Source organism: Zea mays, chromosome 1 (genome assembly GCF_902167145.1).
Source record: "Zea mays cultivar B73 chromosome 1, Zm-B73-REFERENCE-NAM-5.0, whole genome shotgun sequence".
Classification (NCBI taxonomy): domain Eukaryota; kingdom Viridiplantae; phylum Streptophyta; class Magnoliopsida; order Poales; family Poaceae; genus Zea; species Zea mays.
In genome coordinates, this window is record NC_050096.1 from 21,730,669 (window position 1) to 21,756,093 (window position 25,425).

Consider the following 25,425-nt stretch of genomic DNA (forward strand, 5'->3'; position numbering starts at 1 on the left):
AAGTAAAGGAGTGCGTTTGGAAATGCGAGGATAGTGTAAGGGGATCTTACTAAACTTCTTGCGCTCATGGCGCTTAGAAGTGACGGACGGCGTGTCGGATCCGGAGGTGGAAGGCGACGAAGAATCGGTCTCGTAGTAGACCACTTTCTTCATTTTCTTCTTCTTGTCGCCACTCCGGTGCGACTTGACGTGGGGAGGTGATTCCTCCCTCTTCTTGTTGTCGGACTCCCCCGATGGAGCCTTCACGTGGCTTGTGGCGGGCTTGTCGCCGGTCACAATTTCCTTCTTGGCGTGAGCTCCTGACATCACTTCTAGCGGTTAGGCTCTAATGAAGTACCGGGCTCTGATACCAATTGAAAGTCGCCTAGAGGGGGGTGAATAGGCAAATCTGAAATTTATAAAGTTTAAGCACAACTACAAGCCGGGGTTAGCGTTAGAAATATAATCGAGTCCGAAAGAGAGGACAAAAACAAATCACAAGCAAATAAGGCGGATGACACGGTGATTTGTTTTACGGAGGTTCGGTTCTTGCAAACCTACTCCCAGTTGAGGTGGTCACAAAGATCGGGTCTCTTTCAACCCTTTCCCTCTCTCAAACGGTCACTTAGACCGAGTGAGCTTCCTTCCTTGATTTCCCGGGTCACTTAGACCCCGCAAGGACCACCACACAATTGGTGTCTCTTGCTTTGCTTACAAGGTTTGAGAGTAAGAATGAGAGAAAGAAGAAAGCCAACCAAGCAACAAGAACAACAAAAGAACACAAGTCGATCTTCTCACAAGTCCTAAAAACTAGAGTTGAATTGTGGACTTCGATTCGATCGGTGGCTTTGATTTTTGTCTTGGAGTGTTGTGTGTTGCTCTTGTATTGAGTGAGGAGTAGTGAATGCTTGGGTGCCTTGAAGAGTGGTGGTTGGGGGTATTTATAGCCCCAACCACCAAAATGGCCGTTGGGGAAGGCTGTTGTCGTATGGCGCACCGGACAGTCCGGTGCACCACCGGACACTGTCCGGTGTGTCAGCCACGTCACCCAACCGTTAGTGTTCGACCGTTGGAGCTTCTGACATGTGGGCCACCGGACAGTCCGGTGGTGCACCGGACAGGTCCTGTTCACTGTCCGGTGCGCCATCTGGCGCCTACTCTGACTTCTGCGCGTGCAGTTGCACTGTTCACTGTAAACTTTTGCAGACGACCGTTGGCGCAGTTAGTCGTTGCTTCGCTGGCACACCGGACAGTCCGGTGCTACACCGGACAGTCCGATGAATTATAGCAGAGTGGCTCCCAGAAAACCCGAAGCTAGTAAGTTTGAGATGATCCACCCTGGTGCACCGGACACTGTCCGGTGGCACACCAGACAGTTCGGTGCGCCAGACCAGGGCTGCCTTCGGTTGTTTTTTGCTCTTTTTATTTGAACTCTTTCTTGGACTTTTTATTGGTTTGTGTTGAACCTTTGGTACCTGTAGAACTTATAATCTAGAGCAAACTAGTTGGTCCAATTATTTGTGTTGGGCAATTCAACCACCAAAATCATTTAGGAAAATGTGTTAGCCTATTTCCCTTTCACCATGGCTTACAAAGTTCATGGAGAAACCTAAGTCACCACTATGGAGAGGTGTGTTTCGTATCTTACACGCAGGAAGATGGGAGTAGACCTCCCCCACCATGAGCGCCTCTGACTTGATCGCTAAGGCTATCACAATGGAGCTAAACTCCTTGTCGAGGCCAAAGAGAATATAAGGGATGGGTTCTTCATCTTCAATTAGCTTGTCTCAGTCAGCGCTTGGGCTTTTATCACATATTATATGATGCAATTCTTGCCTCTCTTCATATTAGCTAGGGCAATTCTTGTGTTTATAAAGCGTATCTTAGTCATAGAGAAAGGCATTTCCTCTACAACATTCCATGCTGCCACCCTGGTTGCAGGGTCGTTGCTAAGGGGGTGTAGAGTTGCGGTCGCACCGGGTCCCCAAAAACAGTGAGCCCCCTAGTCGATCAATGCTAGCATGCGAGAGATTTAGATTGTTATCCTAATATTTCGATTGCTTATCGAATATTATTTACTATACTAATGACAGTTGCATCGGTTGAGAAAAGCTTTTCAAATTTGAAATTATTAATAAACTATTAAGGTCAACAATGACTCAAGAGACTCTAAATGGTTTGGCGATTCTACGATTCGAGAAGAAATTGTTGGAAAAGATTGATCTCAATGGTATAATCGACGACTTTGTATCACAAAATGTTGAAAGATATTTTTAGCTTGATATCAAGTAATATAACTGTTTCTATATTTTACATTTGACATCTTATAAACTTTTAAGCATTGAATAAAAGTTTTTTATATATTAATATTCAATAATTGTGTATAATTATACACACACATCTATGGGTCGATGGGGCCTCCATATCAGATTTTGTCCTAGACCCAAAAAAGGTTAGGAACAACCCTGCCTGGTAGCACTTGTTACCGTGTCATGACATCTTTTGCCATAAATGAGAAAGATATTACCCATTCACTAATCTATTACATACCATTAGTCATATGTAGAGTTGGCGATGATAACTTTCATATTATCATGTTGCACCTTCATCGTAGATTGTGAGGTCGGTAATCTTCTAGGCGCATTCCTTGCACCATAGCTAAAACATGTGCTTTCGATAGGGCATGATTCGTCTTGCTGAACTTCTCAACAATGATATGATTGGCTAAATAATTTACGGCTAAACAGGTAGCTATGAAAATGTGATATATAAATTATCGAGTATAATCAGCGACTTTGATCACCATATCAACAATTTGAGATACATAGAAGGATGTAAGCTCCATAGGACTAATGTCTTTATATTTCTATGTAAGGCTAAATTCTTTATATGATATGACATATATCTAAAATTCATAAGTTTATACATATTATTATAAAATTGATTAGAATAATAAAGAGGTATAAACATACTCGTAGTCGTTGTAGCCTCGGGGTATCTTTTTGCACATAGGAATAATGACAAGACCACATACATTCTCGCCTATCTAACGGAACGAGTAGATTATGTATATATTTTATGTATACATATATGTATAAAATAGAGGACTTCAATTCGGAAAACAGACTCGAGAATTTAAGCAGTGATTAGGCTTCTGGGCTTTAGGCTTTAGCCCAACAAAACTGCTCGCGCGGGTGACCTACTCCTTCCACTGCAACGACCACTCAACTGCCTCCGCCACATACCCGCCGCGCCCATGAATCCCATGTGGTCCCCACTTAGGGTCCCTTTGGCAGGGCTCTGGCTTCTCCAAAAACGGCTTTGACTTTAGCTTACGAGGTGAAGCCACTTCTTTAGATGAGCCAAAGCCATTCTGAAAAATCATTTGGCAAAACGGCTTATAGGTTGTTTTTCATAAAGACCCTGTACTTGTCGATCTCTCCTGTACGTGGCTAGGGATTGAGGGCAGGACCAAAAAATAATAATTTGGACTGGTGGGAGGGCTATTGTGCAAAAATGACGTGAGCTAAAGCCGGGTGAGCCACTTTTTTTGGCTCATGCCCTCTAGTTCATTTTGGAAAAGCACTTCACTGGTGAAGCTATTTGAAAAAGAGGTGTTTGACACAACTTTTGCATGAGCCAGAGCCGAAGCTAAAAAAATAAGCCCTACCAAAGGGGCCCTTAATCAGGAAGTGACGCCGACGTGGACGACGCCGCCTACCGCCTCCTGGCACGTGCCCCGTGCCCGCCGCCCCCCGTTAACTAACTTCCCACAACCACCCTACCCAGTACCCACCAGCCCCTTCTGACGCCCGTACTCCCACACACCACTCCTGATCGTGACCCACACGTCAGTTTCACATGAGTGAGAGCATCGGTGCCTCGCGCTTCTCCTCCTCTCCCCACGCGTACAAATACGGGGAGGGGAGAGAGAGAGAGAGAGGAGACTACCGACCGGACCCCGGTCTAGTTATCGATCGAGGGGAACGAAGCAAGACAAGAGGGAGACCGAGGAGGCCTAGCCGCCTAGGGTAGTCCCGTCCGGTCTCCCGCGGCCAGCGACGGACTGCCTGGCGCCGGCGAATCGATGGGCTACTGGTGGCACCGCGTCGTGCTGCCGGTGCGGCGGGCGTGGCTCGGCGTCGCGTCCCGCTTCGGGGTTCGCCAAACCGGTACGGCACAGCAGCGGCGCGACGCAGGCGGCTCTCGTACGACCCTCCCGGGCCGGCTACTCTGGTCGTCTAACTAGCTCGCACCGATCGACTCCTTGGCTGGTTTCTTGCAGGGCTGTGGAGGCTGCGGCAGGAGGTGAGCACGTGCGAGTACGAGGACGTGCACGTGATGTGGGAGATGCTGAGCCGCACCACGGCGCCGGCGCCCGCGCCCACTAGGCGGCAGCACAGTCGGTTCCGGCCGCAGCCGCAGCCGCGGCCGTGGGGCGACAGGTTCCGCCTCTGCCGAGGCTTCTAGTAGACCAAGGCCGCCGCCGCCGCCGCCGCCGCCGCCGCCGCCGCCGCCGCCGCGCGTGTCAGCTCCGCTGCTGTTGCTGCGGGATAGATATAGCGCTTCCACTTAATTTCTTCTGTCTTTTTCGGTTTCTTCTTCTTCTCTGGTTCCCGCTGCTTGTATTGTATTGTATCTAGTATGTATCGTCGTCCATCCCTCCGGCGGGCTCTGAGATGTACCTCCATTCCTCCTCGTGTACCCGTCTCGATGCAGATGATACCGGGGCATGTGAATGAACAGAGCTGGTTCCGATCAGGTTACTGTGTGTGCTTGTTTTCTAATATACCACACCTGGTTCTGTTCTCCATCTCTGTTGCAAAAACCATGCCCCCTTTTTGTTCTGTTCTGATCGCCCATGACAAATTTATCTGTAAAATCGACGTAGAGTATCATGGTATGATGATTTTAAGACTCAACAATCAGTAGACCTTACTACCTTAATGGCTTAGTCTATGCAAGCCTCAGCTGTAAAAGAACTCTCGTCGGTCACCAGAATCAGAAGGGAGAGTTTGCTCGGGGAAAAAAAATCGAATATGCTCTACACGAGAAAGATGATTCTGCTACTACGCTACATATTGACCACCGCCTGATGATATAATAATCCGAGATCATCGTTTAGCAGTCTCTAGATAGGTGGACAGGCAAGAACTGACGTGTCTCACTCTGACCCGCGCGCCCTCACTGTGGGACGACGGGGGTGATGGGCTGATGGCCTTGCTTTACGGCTTTACCCAACCAATGTGTCCAGTCCCTTCAGGCGCACTAGCATCAGCTGATACCTACATGCTACTGAACGATATCAGGTATCAGCGGCAGCACAAACCAAAACCACCCCTGCTACTTTTCCCACCAGTAACTTGAGCCACAAGTATTCTCCAAAAGAAAAAAAAGTTGAAGAAAGATAGGAAATTGATGGGAAGATACATGCCGCAGAGGGAGGCAGCTAGAGATTTCGGTCGTTGTACTGACTTTTTCGCCTTTAGCATCTCTTATTACTTGGGTCTCGGCAAAAGAGGAGCGAGCGGGGGGCAGGCACGGCGTCCTGATCCTCGATTGCCCACAAGCCAGCAGAATACCCTATCGTCCCGTCCGACCCGCGGCCACGACAGTTTGCTTTTGCGACGGGTTCTCTCGATTCTGCTCGGATGCCGCTGTCTCCCGCGGAAATCCGCTGCGCCGCACCCGCACCCGCACGGAAGCGAAGTGCTTTTATGCAAGTATTATTTTTCCCGGGTGCTCTATTATAGTTAGGGGCGTTAATGGATCGTGAACCAAATGTTTATTTATAATAATTTATTAGGTTTCTAAATTAATTTTAGTTTTAAAAAAATAGTATCTGATCCTTAATTTTTTTAGAAAAATCTGGTTCACTTCACCGGCCTGCGACCGAATAGTCACGTCGTCACGTCACAGAGAAACCACACCAACTACTGCATCGACCGCCGGCCGCTGTCGTCGCCAGTGTACTGTACTGCGCGGAGCTCCTGTATCGTGAAAACTGTCGGTACAGCAACAGCGTCGGGCGTAGAGCGCAGCTGATGCGAAATTTTCGCGAGGTAGCCCGTCAGTGTCATGATTAGCGAGTCATAACCTACAAAGTCGGGATAGAAATCAATTAAACACAATAGGCCTGTTTGGTTGGCTTCTCCCCATAGTCTGGCTGCATGAGCCAGTCCGGCGGGAGCCTGGCTCTAGAGATACGACCATTTTGTTTGCGCCTGCAGAGCCTGGCTCAGGGTGCTTTAAGTATCGTGCGAGACTGACTCCATATCTGGACGCAGGTAACCAAACACATATCCCGCACGTGTAGAGCCTGGTTGACAATAACCAAACACCAGCTTATTGCATCCCGCGATGCAAGCACCAACAAATACAGGCAATCAAACACATGGAATGTCAAGGCACAGCATCTTTCTCTGACGGGCTCTTTCTCCAATAAAACGGGCGCTATGATTAGGTCTTTATCTTCTTTTTTCCCCCTCTTTAAGCTGCGATTGATTGGGCACACTACGTACGGTTGATGATGCCTGCCCTGCCGCACTATCTCTCGCCTCGTGTTCGTGTATGAAAGCAGTAAAGCCGGGGCCTATGATGAGTGGTCCCTGCACTGGGCACCTGTCAAGCTTTTTAGCCGGAGAAGGATGATATCAAGAGCTACTTAAAACAACTAAGTAATATTTTAGGAGACGGAGGGCTACAATGATACTCGACGAAACATTATCCTACATGACATGTACATGCATGTTTAATGGATATATATATATATATATATATATATATATATATATATGGTTGATTATTCTTTGGAACATTGTTATTCCATGCGGACGCCGCGCCGGACGGACGGTCGGCAGCTAGCAGAGGGAAGAGGCATGGTCGGCCTGTTTGGTTTTCGTGTGCGTCAAGGCCGTTCTCCTCGCGTTAGATTAGGTCCGTCGTTGTCTAAGATTCTAAACGCGCGAGTAGGTAGCTAGCTAGCTAGCTGATTGTATACTCGTGACGAATATCTACCTCTATAGGCAAAACAATTCGAACATTCCAAAACCAACGGCCGAATATATGGCGCTGTGCGATGATGCCAGTAGTGGCGTCATCAAGGATGCGGCCGGCCAAGAGGCCAGCTGATGGGGACGCAACAACGGCTCTTGCTCTTCACGTACGTCGGCTATCGTATTTTGTTGCTTTGCTGGCGTACGTGCGGCCGTCTTCAGGCGTCCTGCATATCCAGCGGCCGTCTTCCCGTTGTGTGTGTCGGCAGCTTATTTATATAATGTCCAACATGTGCTAATTAATACTCCCTCCGTTTCTTTTTATTTGTCGCTGAATAGTGTAAAATTGCACTATCCAACGACAAATAAAAAGAAACGGAGAGAGTAGCTCATATAGACAAAGTGACAAAGATGAGGCGGCCGTGTGGCCTATCTCGCAGCTCCAAGGACGTGTATATATGTGTTTTGCAGTGGCGGAGGGCCTAGTGTGGCTAGGTGTGGCCTAAGCCATACCTTGACCTGACCCAACCCACTTTGGTAATACCTCGTGCCTGCGGCCTGTCTACAATTTTCTTCTTTGCTCCACCGTCGCACGCACAACACGACGCATGCTTCTCAGCCTACCGCCGCTACCCTCTATGGAGTTGCGCGCTGCTCATCCTCATTTTTCACAGACTGCTCGTGCTCTTCCCTGACATGTGCTTGCTTATATGCGGCTGCTTACGCTAGGCGGCTAGGCCTGTGTTCATAGCTGCGTTATGCACTGTACTACTAGACCTGTTTGCAAGTAGTTGATCCATAACAGCTTAGATTTGTATTTTTTCCAGCACATGCAGAAACGGGACACACCTGATTTTGATCATGGATTATTTGTAAGGCAAGAAGGCACGGGTTCTAAAACAAAAACAAAGTATCTGCAGATTTTTTATGTCCGTTGTAAGCAATATATATTATGCCAATATTAAAATGTGGATTATAATCGTACAAGTTGATTAAGTATTTGTGTTGCATAGGTTTAAATTTATTGTTTGATTGTATGAGCAATGATAAATTCAACTTATTTTGTTAAGGTAAATCACAGCTTCATTTTAAATTATTTGTTGTGAACTAAAACTTATACACGTATACATGGATTTCATGATTTGTACAAATAAATACATAGTTATAAACAAAATCTGCCATACCTTGAATTTTGTTTGTCCTCCGCCACTGGTGTTTTGTATATACGGCCGACGACTGGATTGTCGCGACGACCGGTGCGTAGTCCCGTCTCGGCAGCCGGCGTCGAATCCACCGACCGGGACCTTGCTGTTTCGGCATTGCGACGGGGCCACACAACCACGCTGCTTTCCATACAAACACTCACGAGTCGAAGCATCAGTTGCTTGAACAGACTGTTTTTTTCTAACAAGTAGCGAGTTTAGGATTTAGGGTTTGACTAATTCAAATTAGTTGCACGCAACACTAGCCCGCGACAACATATTCGGCCTCCGCGGTGGATAGTACAGCGAAAGTTTGTTTCTTTAAACTCTAAGACAACAGGGACCTTCTCAGAAACTGACAAGTCCATGTGCTCTTTCTATCAACTTTGTACCAAACATAGTCATTGTCTGAGTGTATATATGTTGACGCCTTTTTCAGGCGCCAAACACTCAACAAGAACCATCGTCGTGTATATATGTGTTTTGTATATACGGCCGACGACTGGATTGTCGCGACGACTGGTGCGTAGTCCCGTCCCAGCAGCCGGCGTCGAATCCACCGACCGAGACCTTGCTGTTTCGGCCTTGCGACGGGGCCACACAGCCACGCCGCTTTCCGCACAAACACTCACGAGCCGAAGCATCAGTGTTTGAACAGACTATTTTTTCCCAACAAGTAGCGAGTTTAGGATTTAGGGTTTGACTAATTCAAAGTAGTTGCAAGAAACACTAGCCCGCGACAACATATTCGTCCTCCGCGGTGGACAGGACAACATAAGTTTGTTTCTTTGAACTTCAAGACACCAGGACCTTTCTAGAAACTGACAACTCTATGATGTGCTCTTTCTATCAACATTGCACCCGACATAGCTGTTGTCTGAGTATTCAATCAAGTCAAAGGTAGACCCCTTAGGTTACCAGAGCCCGATGTAAGACGTATGAAATAAATATCAAAGAATACGATTCATAACCACAATGTGACATTACCTCGGGATCATATTGAAATCTAGCACGCCGAGAATCTACCCGCCCCACGCCTCACGACTCTGTTCTCTGATTTGTAAATGTCGGCTTTTTCTTGTTCCATGATTAGCAGCTCCCCTGTTACCCGCAAATTTAGAATTGGAGAACGACGCGATTTGGCAATTCGAGATCAACGCCGATTTGACAATGATGGGTGCACCTTCCAAATCACATCGACATCTACGCACGCCAAATGCGCCTGCCATCCCCTGCCCCCAATATTTACCATCGCCGTGCTTATGCCTGTTTGCATTTTCAGTCCCAGGATTTGAACTTCTTGTACTTGCCCTTGCAACGAAAGTCAAGGCTAGAGATTTCTAAACATTGCATTCTCATCTTGGTTTTTGTTGTTGTTGTGTATGCCTACTGTTAGGTTCATATCTATAACAGTTTAGTTCCTCTACTCATATCTATAACAATTTTGTTGTACTGTATGCCTACTATTGGGTTCATATCTCTAATAGTGTCTACTGTTTGGTTCATATCGAGAACAATTTCTTGGCTTCTTATATTCTGTAGCAGCAGTACGTTGGGTTGTGTGTTGCTTACGTGTTGTATATGCTTACATGTTGGTTAGTGTTATATTGTTATTTGTAGGATGCTCCAAGTTTGTATGTGGTCTGTTTGAACTGGAGGTATTGTAGTTGGATTCATAGCCAAAAAACGTGGAGGCAAAAAACCTGACAGTAAGGGTTTAAAATATTTTCTATTATCCCAGCCCTGAGGGACCTCACTACTTATATGTTCAATGCACGGACAATTCTTAGTGTATAATTAGTTCTTAGTGTATACTCCTGGGCACTTCTTAGTGTATAATCAGTTCTTAGTGTATAATCTAGAGGGACCTAAGTAACGACTCGCCCGGGCTGTCACGGCTCGCCCGAGGCAGTCATGGCTCGCCCTAGGCCAGTCTCGGACGGGAGACGCAATCACGGCTCGCTCGAGGCCAGCCTCGGGCGGGAAACATATTCACGGCTCGTCTGAAACCAACCTTGGGTGGGAGATGCAGTTATTCGCGCCCGAGGCCAACCTCGGGCACGACACAATCATGGCTCGTAAGGCCAACCTCAGGCGCGAGACGCAATCGCGGCTCGCCCGAGACCAATCTCGAGCGGAAGACGCAGTCACGGCTCGCCCGAAGCCAATCTCGGGCAGGAGACAGTCACAGCTCGCGAGGCCAACCTCGTGTGGGAGACGCAGTCACGACTCGTCCGAGGCCAGCCTCGGGTGGGAGACGCGGTCATGGGTTGCTGAAAGGGAAATGTGCCCTTGGGCCATTTCTAAGTATTTTGGTGATTGAGTGTCAACACAAGTGCTTAAATGTGAATCAATACCCATGGATGAACAAAGTGCAAATCTAGAGCAAAGGTATGTTTCTAAGCCTTAGTACATTGGTTTTGTGTACTAATATATTTGTCTAAGTGTTAGAAACAGAAAGAAGAAGAGAAGAGAAGACTTGGCTGTGTATAGCCAAGAGGCTGGTTCAGTCTGGGGCACCGGACTGTCCGGTGGTGCACCGGACTGTCCGGTGGTGCACCGGACAGTGTCCGGTGGTGCACCGGACAGTGTCCGGTGCGCCAGGCTGCCTCGGCCGAAGACGCCGCTCTCGGGAATTTGCCGACGGCGTACGGCTAAAATTCACCGGACTGTCCGGTGTGCACCGGACTGTCCGGTGAGCCAACGGTCGGCAGAGCCAACGGTCGGCCGCGGAATCCGCGCGCGACACGTGGTCTGGCCAACGGTCGGAAGGAAGCACCGGACTGTCCGGTGTGCACCGGACTGTCCGGTGCGCCAGATCTGCAACGATCGGCAACGGTCGGATGCGCCTGTTAAGGAAAGAAATCGGGCACCGGACAGTGTCCGGTGTGCACCGGACTGTCCGGTGCGCCCGACGACAGAAGGCAAGGATGGCCTTCCAGATTTGTTCTCAACGGCTCCTAGCTGCCTAGGGGCTATAAAAGGGACCCCTAGGCGCATGGAGGAGGATACCAAGCATTCCTACAACCTTTCTAAGCACCAAGACATTGATCTAGCGCATTCGATTCATTGTGATAGCATATAGAGCTCTTGTGGAGTTGTGTACTCTTTGAGTTGTGTTGCGAGCTCTTATTGCTGCTTGTGTGCGTGTTGCTCTGATCTTTTGAAGTCTTGTGTGCGTTGCTCATTCCCTCCCTTGCTCCGTGATTCTCTGTGAACATCTTTTGTAAGGGCGAGAGGCTCCAAGCTGTGGAGATTCCTCGCAAACGGGATTGAGAAAAGAAAAGCAAGAACACCGTGGTATTCAAGTTGATCATTGGATCACTTGAGAGGAGTTGAGTGCAACTCTCGTCCGTTGGGACGCCACAACGTGGAGTAGGCAAGTTTGGTACTTGGCCGAACCACGGGATAACCACCGTGTCATCTCTGTGATTGAATTCTTGTGGTTATTATGTTTTTGACTCCTCTCTAGCCACTTGGCATAAACTGTGCTAACGCTTAATCAAAGTTTTGTGGCTATAAGTTTAAGCTTTTACAGGATCACCTATTCACCCCCCTCTAGGTGCTCTCAATTGGTATCAGAGCCGTTCTCTTCAAGAAAGGGACTAACCGCCCGAAGAGATGGATCCTAAGGGGAAGGGAATCGTGATCAACGACAAGGAAAAGGAGTCCTTCGTCAACGAGCCAAAAGATGACAAATCCAACGACTCTGGCTCGGGCCACAGACGTAAAGATGGGAAGAAGAAGAAGACAAGGCGCATCAAGGAGATCGTCTACTACGACAGCGACGAATCCTCTTCTTCCCAAAGGGACGACGACCACAACGACTACGAGCAAAGGAAACCGGTTAATTCTAACTTTTCCTTTGACTACTCTCGTATTCCGCAAAGTTCAAATTCACATTTGCTTTCCATTCCACTCGGCAAGCCCCCACACTTTGATGGGGAGGACTACGGATTTTGGAGCCACAAAATGCGTAGTCACCTATTCTCTCTCCATCCTAGTATATGGGAGATTGTAGATAGTGGAATGCACTTTAATAGTTCGGATAGTCCTATATTCATTAATGAGCAAATCCATAAGAATGCACAAGCTACTACTGTTCTTCTAGCTTCATTGTGCAGGGATGAATATAACAAAGTGAGTGGCTTGGATAACGCCAAGCAAATCTGGGATACCCTCAAGATCTCTCATGAGGGAAATGACGCTACCTTGCTCACCAAAATGGAGTTGGTAGAGGGCGAGCTTGGACGGTTCGCGATGATAAGGGGCGAGGAGCCAACTCAAACATACAACCGGCTCAAGACCCTTATCAACAAAATAAGGAGCTACGGAAGCACGCGATGGACGGACCACGATGTCGTCCGACTAATGCTAAGGTCCTTTACCGTTCTTGATCCTCATTTGGTGAATAATATTCGTGAGAATCCCAGGTACACCAAAATGTCGCCCGAAGAAGTCTTAGGAAAATTCGTCAGTGGGCGAATGATGATCAAGGAGGCAAGGTACGTGGACGACGCCTTGAATGGACCGATCAACGAACCACAACCTTTTGCTCTCAAAGCAACAAGAAGCAAGGAGGTGCTACCTAGCAAGGTGGCACAAATTGAGGCGGTCGGACTTAATGATGAAGAGATGGCTCTCATCATAAAACGTTTCAAGACGGTGCTAAAGGGTCACAAGGGGCAGCCAAGCAAGACCAAGACGAAGGGGAAGCGCTCATGCTTCAAGTGCGGTAAGATTGGTCATTTTATCGCTAACTGCCCCGATAATGATAGTGACCAGGAAAAGGGAAACAAGAGGGAAAAGAAGAAGCATTACAAGAAGGCAAAGGGCGAGGCGCATCTAGGCAAGGAGTGGGACTCAGATTGCTCCTCTTCCGACTCCGACAATGAAGGACTCGCCGCCACCGCCTTCAACAAATCAACCCTCTTCCCCAACGAGCGTCACACATGCCTTATGGCAAGGGAGAAGAAGGTATGTACTCGCAACTCTACCTATGCTTCTTCAAGTGAGGACGAATCTAGTGATGAGGATGAAGTAGATTATTCATGTTTGTTCAAGGGCTTAGATAGATCTAAGATAGACAAAATTAATGAATTAATTGATGCCTTGAATGAAAAGAATATACTTTTAGAAAAGCAAGAGGATTTGTTGTATGAAGAACATGATAAGTTTGTAGAGGCTCAAAAATCCCTTGCATTAGAAATTAAGAGGAATGAAATGCTTGCTTGTGAAGTGTCAACATGCCATGATTCTATTTCTAACTTAAAGAGCATAAACGATGATTTAAATGCTAAACTAGTAGAAGCAAATAAATCCAACTCTTGTGTTGAATATGTTGAAATTTGCACTAGGTGTAAGGATATTGATATTAATGCTTGTAGCGAACACTTAGTTTCTATTTCAAAATTGAATGATGAATTAGCTAGTCTTAATGCTCAACTTAAGACTAGCAAGAGTAATTTTGATAAACTAAAATTTGCTAGGGATGCCTACACGGTTGGTAGACACCCCTCAATTAAGGATGGGCTTGGCTTCAAAAGAGAAGTCAAGAACTTGACAAGCCATAAGGCTCCTATCTTCGCCAAGGAGAAAGGGAAGGCTCCTATGGCTAGTAGCACTAAAAAGAACCATGCTTTTTTGTATCATGATAGAAGACAAACTAGAAGTGCTTATAGGGGTTATAATGCTTATGATGATTTTGATGCTCATGTCATGGTTGCTTCTAGTTCTTCTTATGTGCATAATAGAAATATGCCTAGGAAAAATATACATCAAATGCCTAGGAGAAATGTAGTTCATAATGCTCCTAGGAAAGTAGTAAATGGACCTTCTACAATTTATTGTGCTTTAAATGCTTCTTTTGCCATTTGTAGAAAGGATAAGAAAATTGTTGCTAGGAAGTTAGGGGCAAAATGCAAGGGAGACAAAACTTGCATTTGGGTCCCTAAGGATATTTGCACTAACCTTGTAGGACCCAACAAGAGTTGGGTACCTAAGTCCCAAGCCTAAATTTGCCTTGCAGGTTTATGCATCCGGGGGTTCAAGCTGGATTATTGATAGCGGATGCACAAACCATATGACGGGGGAGAAGAAGATGTTCACCTCCTACGTCAAGAATAAGGATTCCCAAGATTCAATTATATTCGGTGATGGGAATCAAGGCAAGGTAAAAGGGTTAGGTAAAATTGCAATTTCTAATGAGCACTCAATTTCTAATGTGTTCTTAGTTGAGTCTTTGGGATACAATTTGCTATCAGTTAGTCAATTATGCAACATGGGGTACAACTGTCTATTTACAAATGTAGATGTGTCTGTCTTTAGAAGAAGTGATGGTTCACTAGCTTTTAAGGGTGTATTAGACGACAAACTTTATTTAGTTGATTTTGCAAAAGAAGAGGCTGGTCTAGATGCATGCTTAATAGCTAAGACTAGCATGGGCTGGCTGTGGCATCGCCGCTTAGCACATGTGGGGATGAAGAACCTTCACAAGCTTCTAAAGGGAGAACACGTGATAGGTTTGACTAACGTGCAATTCGAAAAAGATAGACCTTGTGCAGCTTGTCAAGCAGGTAAACAGGTGGGAGGAGCGCATCACAGCAAGAATGTGATGACCACTTCAAGACCTCTGGAGCTGTTGCATATGGATCTCTTCGGACCCGTCGCCTATCTGAGCATAGGAGGAAGTAAGTATGGTCTGGTTATTGTTGATGACTTTTCCCGCTTCACTTGGGTGTTCTTTTTGCAGGATAAGTCTGAAACCCAAGGGACCCTCAAGCGCTTCCTCAGGAGAACTCAAAATGAGTTTGAGCTCAAAGTGAAGAAGATAAGGAGCGACAACGGGTCCGAGTTCAAGAATCTTCAAGTGGAGGAATTCCTTGAAGAAGAAGGGATCAAGCATGAGTTCTCCGCTCCCTACACACCACAACAAAATGGTGTGGTAGAGAGGAAGAACAGGACGCTCATCGATATGGCGAGGACGATGCTAGGAGAGTTCAAGACCCCCGAGTGCTTTTGGACGGAAGCCGTGAACACGGCTTGCCACGCCATCAACAGGGTCTACCTTCATCGCCTCCTAAAGAAGACGTCGTATGAGCTACTAACCGGTAACAAACCCAATGTATCTTACTTTCGTGTATTTGGGAGCAAGTGCTACATTCTAGTGAAGAAAGGTAGAAATTCTAAGTTTGCTCCCAAAGCTGTAGAAGGGTTTTTGTTAGGTTATGACTCAAATACAAAGGCGTATAGAGTCTTCAACAAATCATCGGGTTTGGTTGAAGTCTCTAGCGACGTTGTATTTGATGAGACTAATGGCTCTCCAAGAGAGCAAGTTGTTGATTGTGATGATGTAGATGAAGAAGATGTTCCGACGACCGCTATACGAACCATGGCGATTGGAGAAGTTCGGCCACAGGAACAAGTTGAACGAGATCAACCTTCTTTCTCAACAACAGTGCATCCCTCAACTCAAAACGATGAACAGGTTCATCAACAGGAGGCATGTGATCAAGGGGGAGCACAAGATGATCATGTGATGGAGGAAGAAGCGGATCCGGCACCTCCAACCCAAGTTCGAGCAATGATTCAAAGGGATCATCCTGTCGACCAAATTTTGGGTGACATTAGCAAGGGAGTAACCACTCGATCTCGACCAGTTAATTTTTGTGAACATTACTCCTTTGTCTCTTCTATTGAGCCTTTCAGGGTAGAGGAGGCCTTGCTAGATCCGGATTGGGTGTTGGCCATGCAGGAGGAACTTAACAACTTCAAGCGCAATGAAGTTTGGACACTGGTGCCTCGTCCTAAGCAAAATGTTGTGGGAACCAAGTGGGTGTTTCGCAACAAACAGGACGAGCACGGTGTGGTGACGAGAAACAAAGCTCGACTTGTGGCAAAAGGTTATGCCCAAGTCGCAGGTTTGGACTTTGAGGAGACATTTGCTCCTGTGGCTAGGCTAGAATCAATTCGTATCTTGCTAGCATATGCCGCTCACCATTCTTTCAGGTTGTTCCAAATGGATGTGAAGAGCGCTTTCCTCAACGGGCCAATAAAGGAGGAGGTGTACGTGGAGCAACCCCCTGGCTTCGAGGATGAACGGTACCCCGACCACGTGTGTAAGCTCTCTAAGGCGCTCTATGGACTTAAGCAAGCCCCAAGAGCATGGTATGAATGCCTTAGAGATTTCTTGATTGCTAATGCTTTCAAGGTTGGGAAAGCCGATCCAACTCTTTTCACTAAGACATGTGATGGTGATTTGTTTGTGTGCCAAATTTATGTCGATGACATAATATTTGGTTCTACTAATAAAAAGTCTTGTGAAGAGTTTAGCAGGGTGATGACGCAGAAATTCGAGATGTCAATGATGGGAGAGTTGAACTACTTCCTTGGGTTCCAAGTGAAGCAACTCATGGACGGCACCTTCATCTCTCAAACGAAGTACACGCAAGATCTGCTGAAGCGGTTTGGGATGAAGGACGCCAAGCCCACAAAGACTCCGATGGGAACCGACGGACACACTGACCTCAACAAAGGAGGTAAGTCCGTTGATCAAAAAGCATACCGGTCCATGATAGGTTCTTTGCTTTATTTATGTGCTAGTAGACCGGATATTATGCTTAGCGTATGCATGTGTGCTAGATTTCAATCCGATCCTAAGGAGTGTCACTTATTGGCGGTGAAGCGAATTCTTAGATATTTAGTTGATACGCCTTGCTTCGGGCTCTGGTATCCAAAGGGATCTACCTTTGACTTGATTGGATATTCAGACTCCGATTATGCTGGATGTAAGGTCGATAGGAAGAGCACATCGGGGACGTGCCAATTCTTAGGAAGGTCCCTGGTGTCATGGCATTCTAAGAAACAAACCTCCGTTGCTCTATCCACCGCTGAGGCCGAGTATGTTGCCGCAGGACAGTGTTGCGCGCAACTACTTTGGATGAGGCAAACCCTCCGGGACTTTGGCTACAATCTGAGCAAAGTCCCACTCCTATGTGATAATGAGAGTGCTATCCGCATGGCGGAGAATCCTGTTGAGCACAGCCGCACAAAGCACATAGACATCCGGCATCACTTTTTGAGAGACCACCAACAAAAGGGAGATATCGAAGTGTTTCATGTTAGCACCGAGAACCAGCTAGCCGATATCTTTACCAAGCCTCTAGATGAGAAGACCTTTTGCAGGCTGCGTAGTGAGCTAAATGTCTTAGATTCGCGGAACTTGGATTGAATGGTAGCATACATGTGTTTATGCCTTTGATCATGTTCATTCTGCATTTTGTTGCTTATTGTGGTGCTCAAGTTGTACAAACACTCCCTGGACCTCACAAGTCCGTTGCAAAGTGATGCACATGTTTAGGGGGAGATGTGTTACAACTTGACCCTTTGAGACTAACCATATGCTTGAGTTGCTTGATTTAGTCTCGAAGGAAAATTGAAAGGGAAAAGGTGGACTTGGACCATGAAAGACTTCCACTGCACTCCGATGAGAGGGTAACTAATTCCAAGTTCATCTCATGAACTCTTATTGCCATTTGCTCTTCATTGAAGATTTTGGTGAGGCAATGGGGTTAAAGGGCCAAGATTGATCCCGTTTTGGTGCTTGATGCCAAAGGGGGAGAAAATAAAGGCCAAAGTGAAAAGTGAAAAATGGATCAGCTACCACTTGAGAGATTTTGAAAATAGTAGAATAGAGCTTTTGGTTTATTCAAAACTCTTGCATTGTCTCTTTCGTCAAAAGTTGGCTTCTTGTGGGGAGAAGTTTTGACTATGGGAAATAGGGGGAGTTTTTGAAATCTTTGATCAATCTCTTTTGGAATGACTCTCTTTATGCCTCAACATGTGTGTTTGACTTAGAGATAAAGATTTGAGTTTGATTTGCAAAAACAAACCAAGTGGTGGCAAAGGATGATCCATATATGCCAAAATTGAATAAAACTCAAATTTATTTTATTTGAAGTGATTTTGCACTTGTTCTAGTTGCTTTATGTTGTGTTGGCATAAATCACCAAAAAGGGGGAGATTGAAAGGGAAATGTGCCCTTGGGCCATTTCTAAGTATTTTGGTGATTGAGTGTCAACACAAGTGCTTAAATGTGAATCAATACCCATGGATGAACAAAGTGCAAATCTAGAGCAAAGGTATGTTTCTAAGCCTTAGTACATTGGTTTTGTGTACTAATATATTTGTCTAAGTGTTAGAAACAGAAAGAAGAAGAGAAGACTTGGCTGTGTATAGCCAAGAGGCTAGTTCAGTCTGGGGCACCGGACTGTCCGGTGGTGCACCGGACAGTGTCCGGTGCGCCAGGCTGCCTCGGCCGAAGACGCCGCTCTCGGGAATTTGCCGACGGCGTACGGCTAAAATTCACCGGACTGTCCGGTGTGCACCGGACTGTCCGGTGAGCCAACGGTCGGCAGAGCCAACGGTCGGCCGCGGAATCCGCGCGCGACACGTGGTCTGGCCAACGGTCGGAAGGAAGCACCGGACTGTCCGGTGTGCACCGGACTGTCCGGTGCGCCAGATCTGCAACGATCGGCAACGGTCGGATGCGCCTGTTAAGGAAAGAAATCGGGCACCGGACAGTGTCCGGTGTGCACCGGACTGTCCGGTGCGCCCGACGACAGAAGGCAAGGATGGCCTTCCAGATTTGTTCTCAACGGCTCCTAGCTGCCTTGGGGCTATAAAAGGGACCCCTAGGCGCATGGAGGAGGATACCAAGCATTCCTACAACCTTTCTAAGCACCAAGACATTGATCTAGCGCATTCGATTCATTGTGATAGCATATAGAGCTCTTGTGGAGTTGTGTACTCTTTGAGTTGTGTTGCGAGCTCTTATTGCTGCTTGTGTGCGTGTTGCTCTGATCTTTTGAAGTCTTGTGTGCGTTGCTCATTCCCTCCCTTGCTCCGTGATTCTCTGTGAACATCTTTTGTAAGGGCGAGAGGCTCCAAGCTGTGGAGATTCCTCGCAAACGGGATTGAGAAAAGAAAAGCAAGAACACCGTGGTATTCAAGTTGATCATTGGATCACTTGAGAGGAGTTGAGTGCAACTCTCGTCCGTTGGGACGCCACAACGTGGAGTAGGCAAGTTTGGTACTTGGCCGAACCACGGGATAACCACCGTGTCATCTCTGTGATTGAATTCTTGTGGTTATTGTGTTTTTGACTCCTCTCTAGCCACTTGGCATAAACTGTGCTAACGCTTAATCAAAGTTTTGTGGCTATAAGTTTAAGCTTTTACAGGATCACCTATTCACCCCCCCTCTAGGTGCTCTCAGTTGCGAGGTCAACATCGGACAGGAGATGGTCACGGCTCGCCCGAGGCCTCGGACGGGAGACACAGTCACGACTCACTCGAGGCCAACCCCAGGCGGGAGATAATCACAGCTCGCGAGGCCAGCCCCAGAAGGGAGACGCAATCACGGCTCGCCCTAGGCCAGCCTCGGTCTGGAGATGGTCACGGCTCGCTCGAGGCTAGCCTCGGTCGGGAGACGTCTTCACGCATCGCCCGAGGCCACCCTCGGATGGGATATGCAGTAATGCCTCGCCTGAGGCCAATCTCGGGTAGGAGTCAAAGTCACGCCTAGCCCGAGGCCACCCTCGGGCAGGAAACACAGACATCACTCGCCCGAGACCAACCCTAGGCGGGAGACAGTCACGGCTCGCGAGGCCAACCTCGGGCAGGAGACGATCACGGCTCGTCCGAGGCCAATTTCGGATGTGAGACGCAGTCACAGCTCGCTCGAGGCTAGGCTAGCCTCGGATGGGAGACGCAACCACGGCTCGCCCGAGGCCTCGAACGAGAGATGTAGTTACGCCTCGCCCGAGGTCAACCTCGAGAGTAAACTGTTACAACATAAACGATTGATTTGTCGTCTAATTACGAGAAGATTGTTTGTGTTCCGTTGCAACACACAGGCACCATACTAGATAGATCTTCTTTACGTCATCTAGATATGTGCAGGTAATAAGCATTTAACAAGTGGTTTGTTTAAATGAGGTAACCAGTCTACCACGTCATAATCTATATTGGGCACTATTCTAGATAGTTGGTGTTGCAGAGATTAATAAGCATGTTCCCAACAGTTACCTCACATAGATAGATCTTATTTAAATGTGATAACCAGTCTACCACGCCGCTTCAAGAACATAGATATTTGGAGGTAATAAACATTTATGAATAGTTTGTGTTCCATTGCAATGCAAGGGCACCATATTAGTTATATATTATGTTGTGTACTATAAACTTTATTTTAGATCAAACCCTAAATTAGCCTTTAAGCTTGTTAAACAGTAATAAATGAAAAAAAACCTAAGCTCGACACTATTGGAGAACTCACATTTTTTACTCTAAAAGTCATTTAGCAACTTCTTAAATCTGTGATTTAGAGAGCTAAAATTTAGATAACTATTGGAGTTGCTCTTAGCGTCGACATATTTGGATAATGCACACGCCAACGCATGGCTTCGCCAAAATGCCCACCAAGCCGAATAACTTGCCAAAATACCCACACCAACATCAGAACATTGCTATAACACACATATATCACCATACCTAATTTGTTAGCCCTATATAGACCAAAATACCCTTCCTATACACATACACACAAATAGAGGTCCAAAATAAAAGCATATCATGTTTCATAACCAATATAATATCATACACTTTAAAATCAACCTAACATATTGGAAAGTTATAATCACTTAAAATTAGAAATAAATCGGAATGCCATATAATTTGAAATGGTTTAGAATCACATACATAATTGCATTACATGCGCGGGTTCTAAATCGTCTTCACACAACAGCTTCACGTAAGCACAGTACGTGTGGATTCAAACATCAATTTTATGGTTGTTTCACATGTTTGCTAGTTGATTTTATTTCGTTGGGCAAAAAATGTCTTGTCTGAGTTCGAACAATGATCAAATATTACGATTGGTTCATTACAGAGTTCAGCAAAATCAATTTATTACCTACCTAGTGTATTTGATCTTTTTTTGGAGTAGAAGAATGATGTTGAACTATCTGATTCTTGACAAAACCAAACAGGTGACAACCTGTGTAGCTCAAACTCGATTTAAGCAACTACTCTATCCATTTTAATTTATTACTCAACACATTCCTCCAAATTATAACTCAACTCATTTCAACTTATAAGTCGTTTCAATTTATTTTTATTTGTAACGGATTCTAACTTTTCAATGTGTTAGGTTGGTTTTTATGTTTATGATTAGTGATAAAATATGATATAATTTTATTTTAGACTTTTATCTATATATTCCTATAAAACACCAATTTCGATGGTCATACTGCATTACAGACACAACACATAAATATCTTGTATGTAAATATGTTTCTCTGCCCAACTCTCATCTAACTAAAACGGATGGATAAGCCTTATCTCCAGAGCCAAAACTAACCCCGCGTCCCTCTCCGTTTCTCGCTAACAATCGCGGATAAGATGTCGTACCACAGATAATATGTGATCGCCCTAAAAAAATTCTCCTCAAATGGAGCAAGCAGAAGCACAGCCCGACACGTCTCGTCTAAGCCCTCCACGTCGGTGGCTGACCACTCCTCCGACTCCGCTGCCGCGAACGATGACGAGAATGTCGCCGTCCTTGGCGCGCCGGCAGGCTCGTCCTTCTCCTGTGCCACGGGGAGTCGGGGACAATGGTCATCGCTTGCAGTCGGCTGCGCTAGGTGTCGGCGCCGCCGGCGCGGTGGAGAGGGAGGAGTGCGGTGCGAGGACAGGGGTGACGGATGGGTGCTCGACGATGTCGTGGAGCGAGAGCTCGTAGGCGGACTGCGGGAGGCCCCGGATGAGCTCGAGCATCTCGCGGCAGTACCCCCGGCCGCTATGGCCTACGCTCACGACGGCGAGATGCTTAGCGACACCTACCGAGTAATGTTGGTCGAACTGGTGGTGCTCGGGGTGGCTCGCCCACAGCTGTGGCGATGGCGTGACCGACCCTGACCCGTCGGAGTTGTAGTCCATGTCGGCTGAGGCCTGCAGCGACCCTTGGTCCCTTGCAGCCACTAGACCGCCCTGACGTCGCTCGATATTTGTTTGTTTGAACACCTGCTGTCAAGCCTTGCACATATAAATCTACTGTCTCGTTAATGATTAAACTGGGGCTTTGCTTTGGCGAGGACAGTAGAAAGCTTTGATGCTTGATAGTGCAGACTGTAGAAGGCCTAACAGCTGCTTCTGCCTCTGGCTCTCTGCACAGTGTGATAGTGCAGGCAGAATATGTAATTATCTACATCCAAACACTGACAAGATGACGACCTTGAGATGATCGATTGTTTTACGCTACAAAATGGTTGGAACGAACATGTATATACTAAATAAGTTTACCTCTATTTGTGTTTCCACCCCGAGAGGCATGGAAATCTCTATGAACTTGGGCTCCCTGACATATTCACTGCTGATGTAGCTCATTTGCTTTGGCCCATAGGAAGGTGTAGGTCCCCAAGACCCCAACAATCACCAGAACCGTCCCGATGACGCTGCACAGTCATAAGAAAGAACAATGCAGTACAAATCGTGACATAATGGCATACAATATGACCCATTGTGCTAATTAGCTCTTATAGTTCATTTTAGACTAACAGATCTCAATACATGGTATCTCTCTATTAAGAGACTAATGTAGACTGCCCCCGCCTCCCTAACCGGCTACGCTCGCGCGAACGCCGCGATCCGCCCGCCCACCGCGACCCGTCGCAAACCCCGCCTCGCACGGCCGCGATCCGCCCTCCCGCCCACCCGATCAATCCGCCAACAACCGCCGCGATCCCCGCGATCCGCCCCTCCCTACCTCGTGAACTTTATCTACCCTGATCTGTGCGTTGCCCTGCCCACCCTGACCCGCGCAGGCGAGCGAGCCCCCATTGAAGCGCGCCTCCTCCTCCCCCCCCCGCGCGGCGGCAGGGCTCGGTGAACGAGGCCAGCGATCCGCGCGCGCCTGGCCGTGATGGGGTGGTGCCGGCGCCGGGTCTGATGCGGAGGCCGCTGCCATGTCGGACGTCTCGTCAGATCTCGGCGGAATCCGGGCGGGGCCCGTGGAGCTTGACATCGAGCAGGTGCATGCCGCTAACCCTTCTCTGGGTGGATCGATTTTTCCTCCTCCATCCTTGGTTCCACTGCGTGTGCAACTGAGCTGAGGATTGATCGATTTAATAAACGACACATTTGGCTCCGTCCGTACAAGCTGGGTTTAGGACAAAAGGCTTTGGACGGCGGCTGCATCCACCACGCTGCTCGACTATTGTTCAGAGCGCGTACTACGTACCCAACTCGACGATCGTTCAGAAGTCATCGTCGCCGATGTCGCTGAAGCGGCAACCGTCGACTCCGGGCCACATCGGGAGGCTGCCAAGCTCGAGCGCGGGGTCGGTGGCGAGGTAGTCGAGGCCACCGAGCTGCAGCGTGGGCAAGTCGTCGTTGAACGGGACACCGGCGAAGGAGAAAGCGTCCTCGACGAGCTGGGGCAGGAGCGCGTCGACGACTGAGAACGTGGAGAGGGTTTCTGCGGCGGCGTCCACGGGTTTCAGCGGTGGCGTGGTGGAGACCGGCGACCCCACCACCGGCTGGGACTCGTCGGCAGCGAAGGAGTGCTCGTCCACGACGTGCAGCGATGGCGCCGGAAGCGGGACACGATCATCAGACGTCGCGGGGAAGTTGGTGATCACCGACGGCCCGCGAAGCCGACGCGTCTCGCTGTCGTACCTCCTGACCGCCTCCTCGGCGGTGTTGAACATGCCTAGCCACATCCGCTTGCCCTTCCGGTCGCGGGTCCTCGCCACGTACCTCCCTCGACGTTGTCTCAGCACGCCCCCGTACCTCGGCTCCGCCGGCGCGCCCGCCGCCGCCGCTTTCCTCTTGCCACCACCGGCAACCCTCCCCGTCGACGCCGTGGCATTGCAGCGCGGGCGGTGCTCCTCCATGTGTATTTGCATGACGAACTTAAGCGGCCCCGCCGCCGCTTTAGCACCGCCACCGGCGTCAGCCTCGTCGCTAAAGGAGAACGTGGAGAGGGTTTCTGCGGCGGCTTCCACGAGTTTCGGCGGCAGCGTGGTGGAGACCGGCGACCCCACCATCGGCTGGGACTCGTCGGCAGCGAAGAAGTGCTCATCCACGGCGTGCAGCGACGGCGCCGGAAGCGGGACACGATCATCAGACGTCGTGGGGAAGTTGGTGATCGCCGACGACCCGTGGAGCCGACGCGTCTCGCTGTCGTACCTCCTGGCCACCTTCCTCGGCGGTGTCGAACGTGTCTAGCCACATCCGCTTGCCCTTCTGGTCGTGGGTCCATGCCACGTACCTCCCTCGATGCCATCTTAGCGCGCCCCTGTACCTTGGCTCCGCCGGCGCGCCCGCCGCCGCCGCTTTCCTCTTGCCACCGCAGGCAACCCTCCCCGTGGGCGCCGTGGCATTGCAGCGCAAGCGGTGCTCCTCCATGTGTATTTCCATGACGAACTTACGCGGCCCCGCTAGGGGCGGACCTACAGGGGGTTCTGGGTGGGCCCTGGCACACCCTAAGCCAGGCCCACCGGGGACCCCACCCGGCCATCCAGTTCGCTCGTTCGCGTTCGGCCGATGCGGCGACGCCCGACGTTCCAACTTCTCTCGACTCTCGAGCCCGATCGTTTGGCTTCCCAGTACCCAGTTGTTAACGAGTGTGCTGTGTGCGGCGTCTTCTTGTTCCTAGCGGCTGGGCGGCTGACGTCTGCGGTCTGGCGAGTGGCGACTTGGCTCGGCTGACTGGTTCTGGCTTCAGCCTTCAGGCTTCACGCCCGTCTCGGCATCTAGGTGTCTCCGACGAGTCGGCGACTATCGGTCGGCTGCCGACGGAGGGGGTCTCCCATCTAGCCGTCTCCGCCGTGAAGACGCAGTCGAACAAGAAGTCAAAAAGACGCCACGCCACGCGCCCAGGCCGGACCGGCGTCCTGCAAGGCTGCAACGGCAATGTCATATTGCTCGGTCGGCTCCGCCGCTCGCTCCAGCTGCCGAGGGCCGAGTGGCCTACTGCCCTTCCCCGCATACAGGTGCGCAGGAACATTGCACCCCTGTTGTTGATTTTTGTCTTATTAATTATTGTTACATACATCGAGAGGGATATTTTCTTCGAAGTGAACGAAGAAGATATAATTGAAACTTTTATCGAGAGGAACATTAGATATAATTCTATATGAAAATTTTGTTGTGGCACACCCTATGTCAAAATTCTGGGTCCGCCACTGG

General features: G+C 48.4%; 1 protein-coding gene across 1 annotated transcript; it reads left to right on the forward strand.

Annotated features, from left to right (window-relative positions):
• Window positions 1-3,939: 3,939 nt before the first annotated feature.
• Window positions 3,940-4,736, forward strand: LOC100278418 (uncharacterized). Its single transcript, NM_001328130.1, has 2 exons — window positions 3,940-4,151; window positions 4,265-4,736. Exons 1-2 carry the CDS (start codon window positions 4,067-4,069, stop codon window positions 4,447-4,449), a joined length of 270 nt encoding a protein of 89 aa, NP_001315059.1. The 5' UTR covers window positions 3,940-4,066; the 3' UTR covers window positions 4,450-4,736.
• Window positions 4,737-25,425: the final 20,689 nt, after the last annotated feature.

Bases quoted from the DNA above. Each gene is read 5' to 3' on its own strand.
- LOC100278418 (NM_001328130.1), top strand. From the start codon at position 4,067: ATGGGCTACTGGTGGCACCGCGTCGTGCTGCCGGTGCGGCGGGCGTGG. The intron at 4,152-4,264 runs GTACGGCACAGC...GGTTTCTTGCAG, and splicing joins CTTCGGGGTTCGCCAAACCG to GGCTGTGGAGGCTGCGGCAG.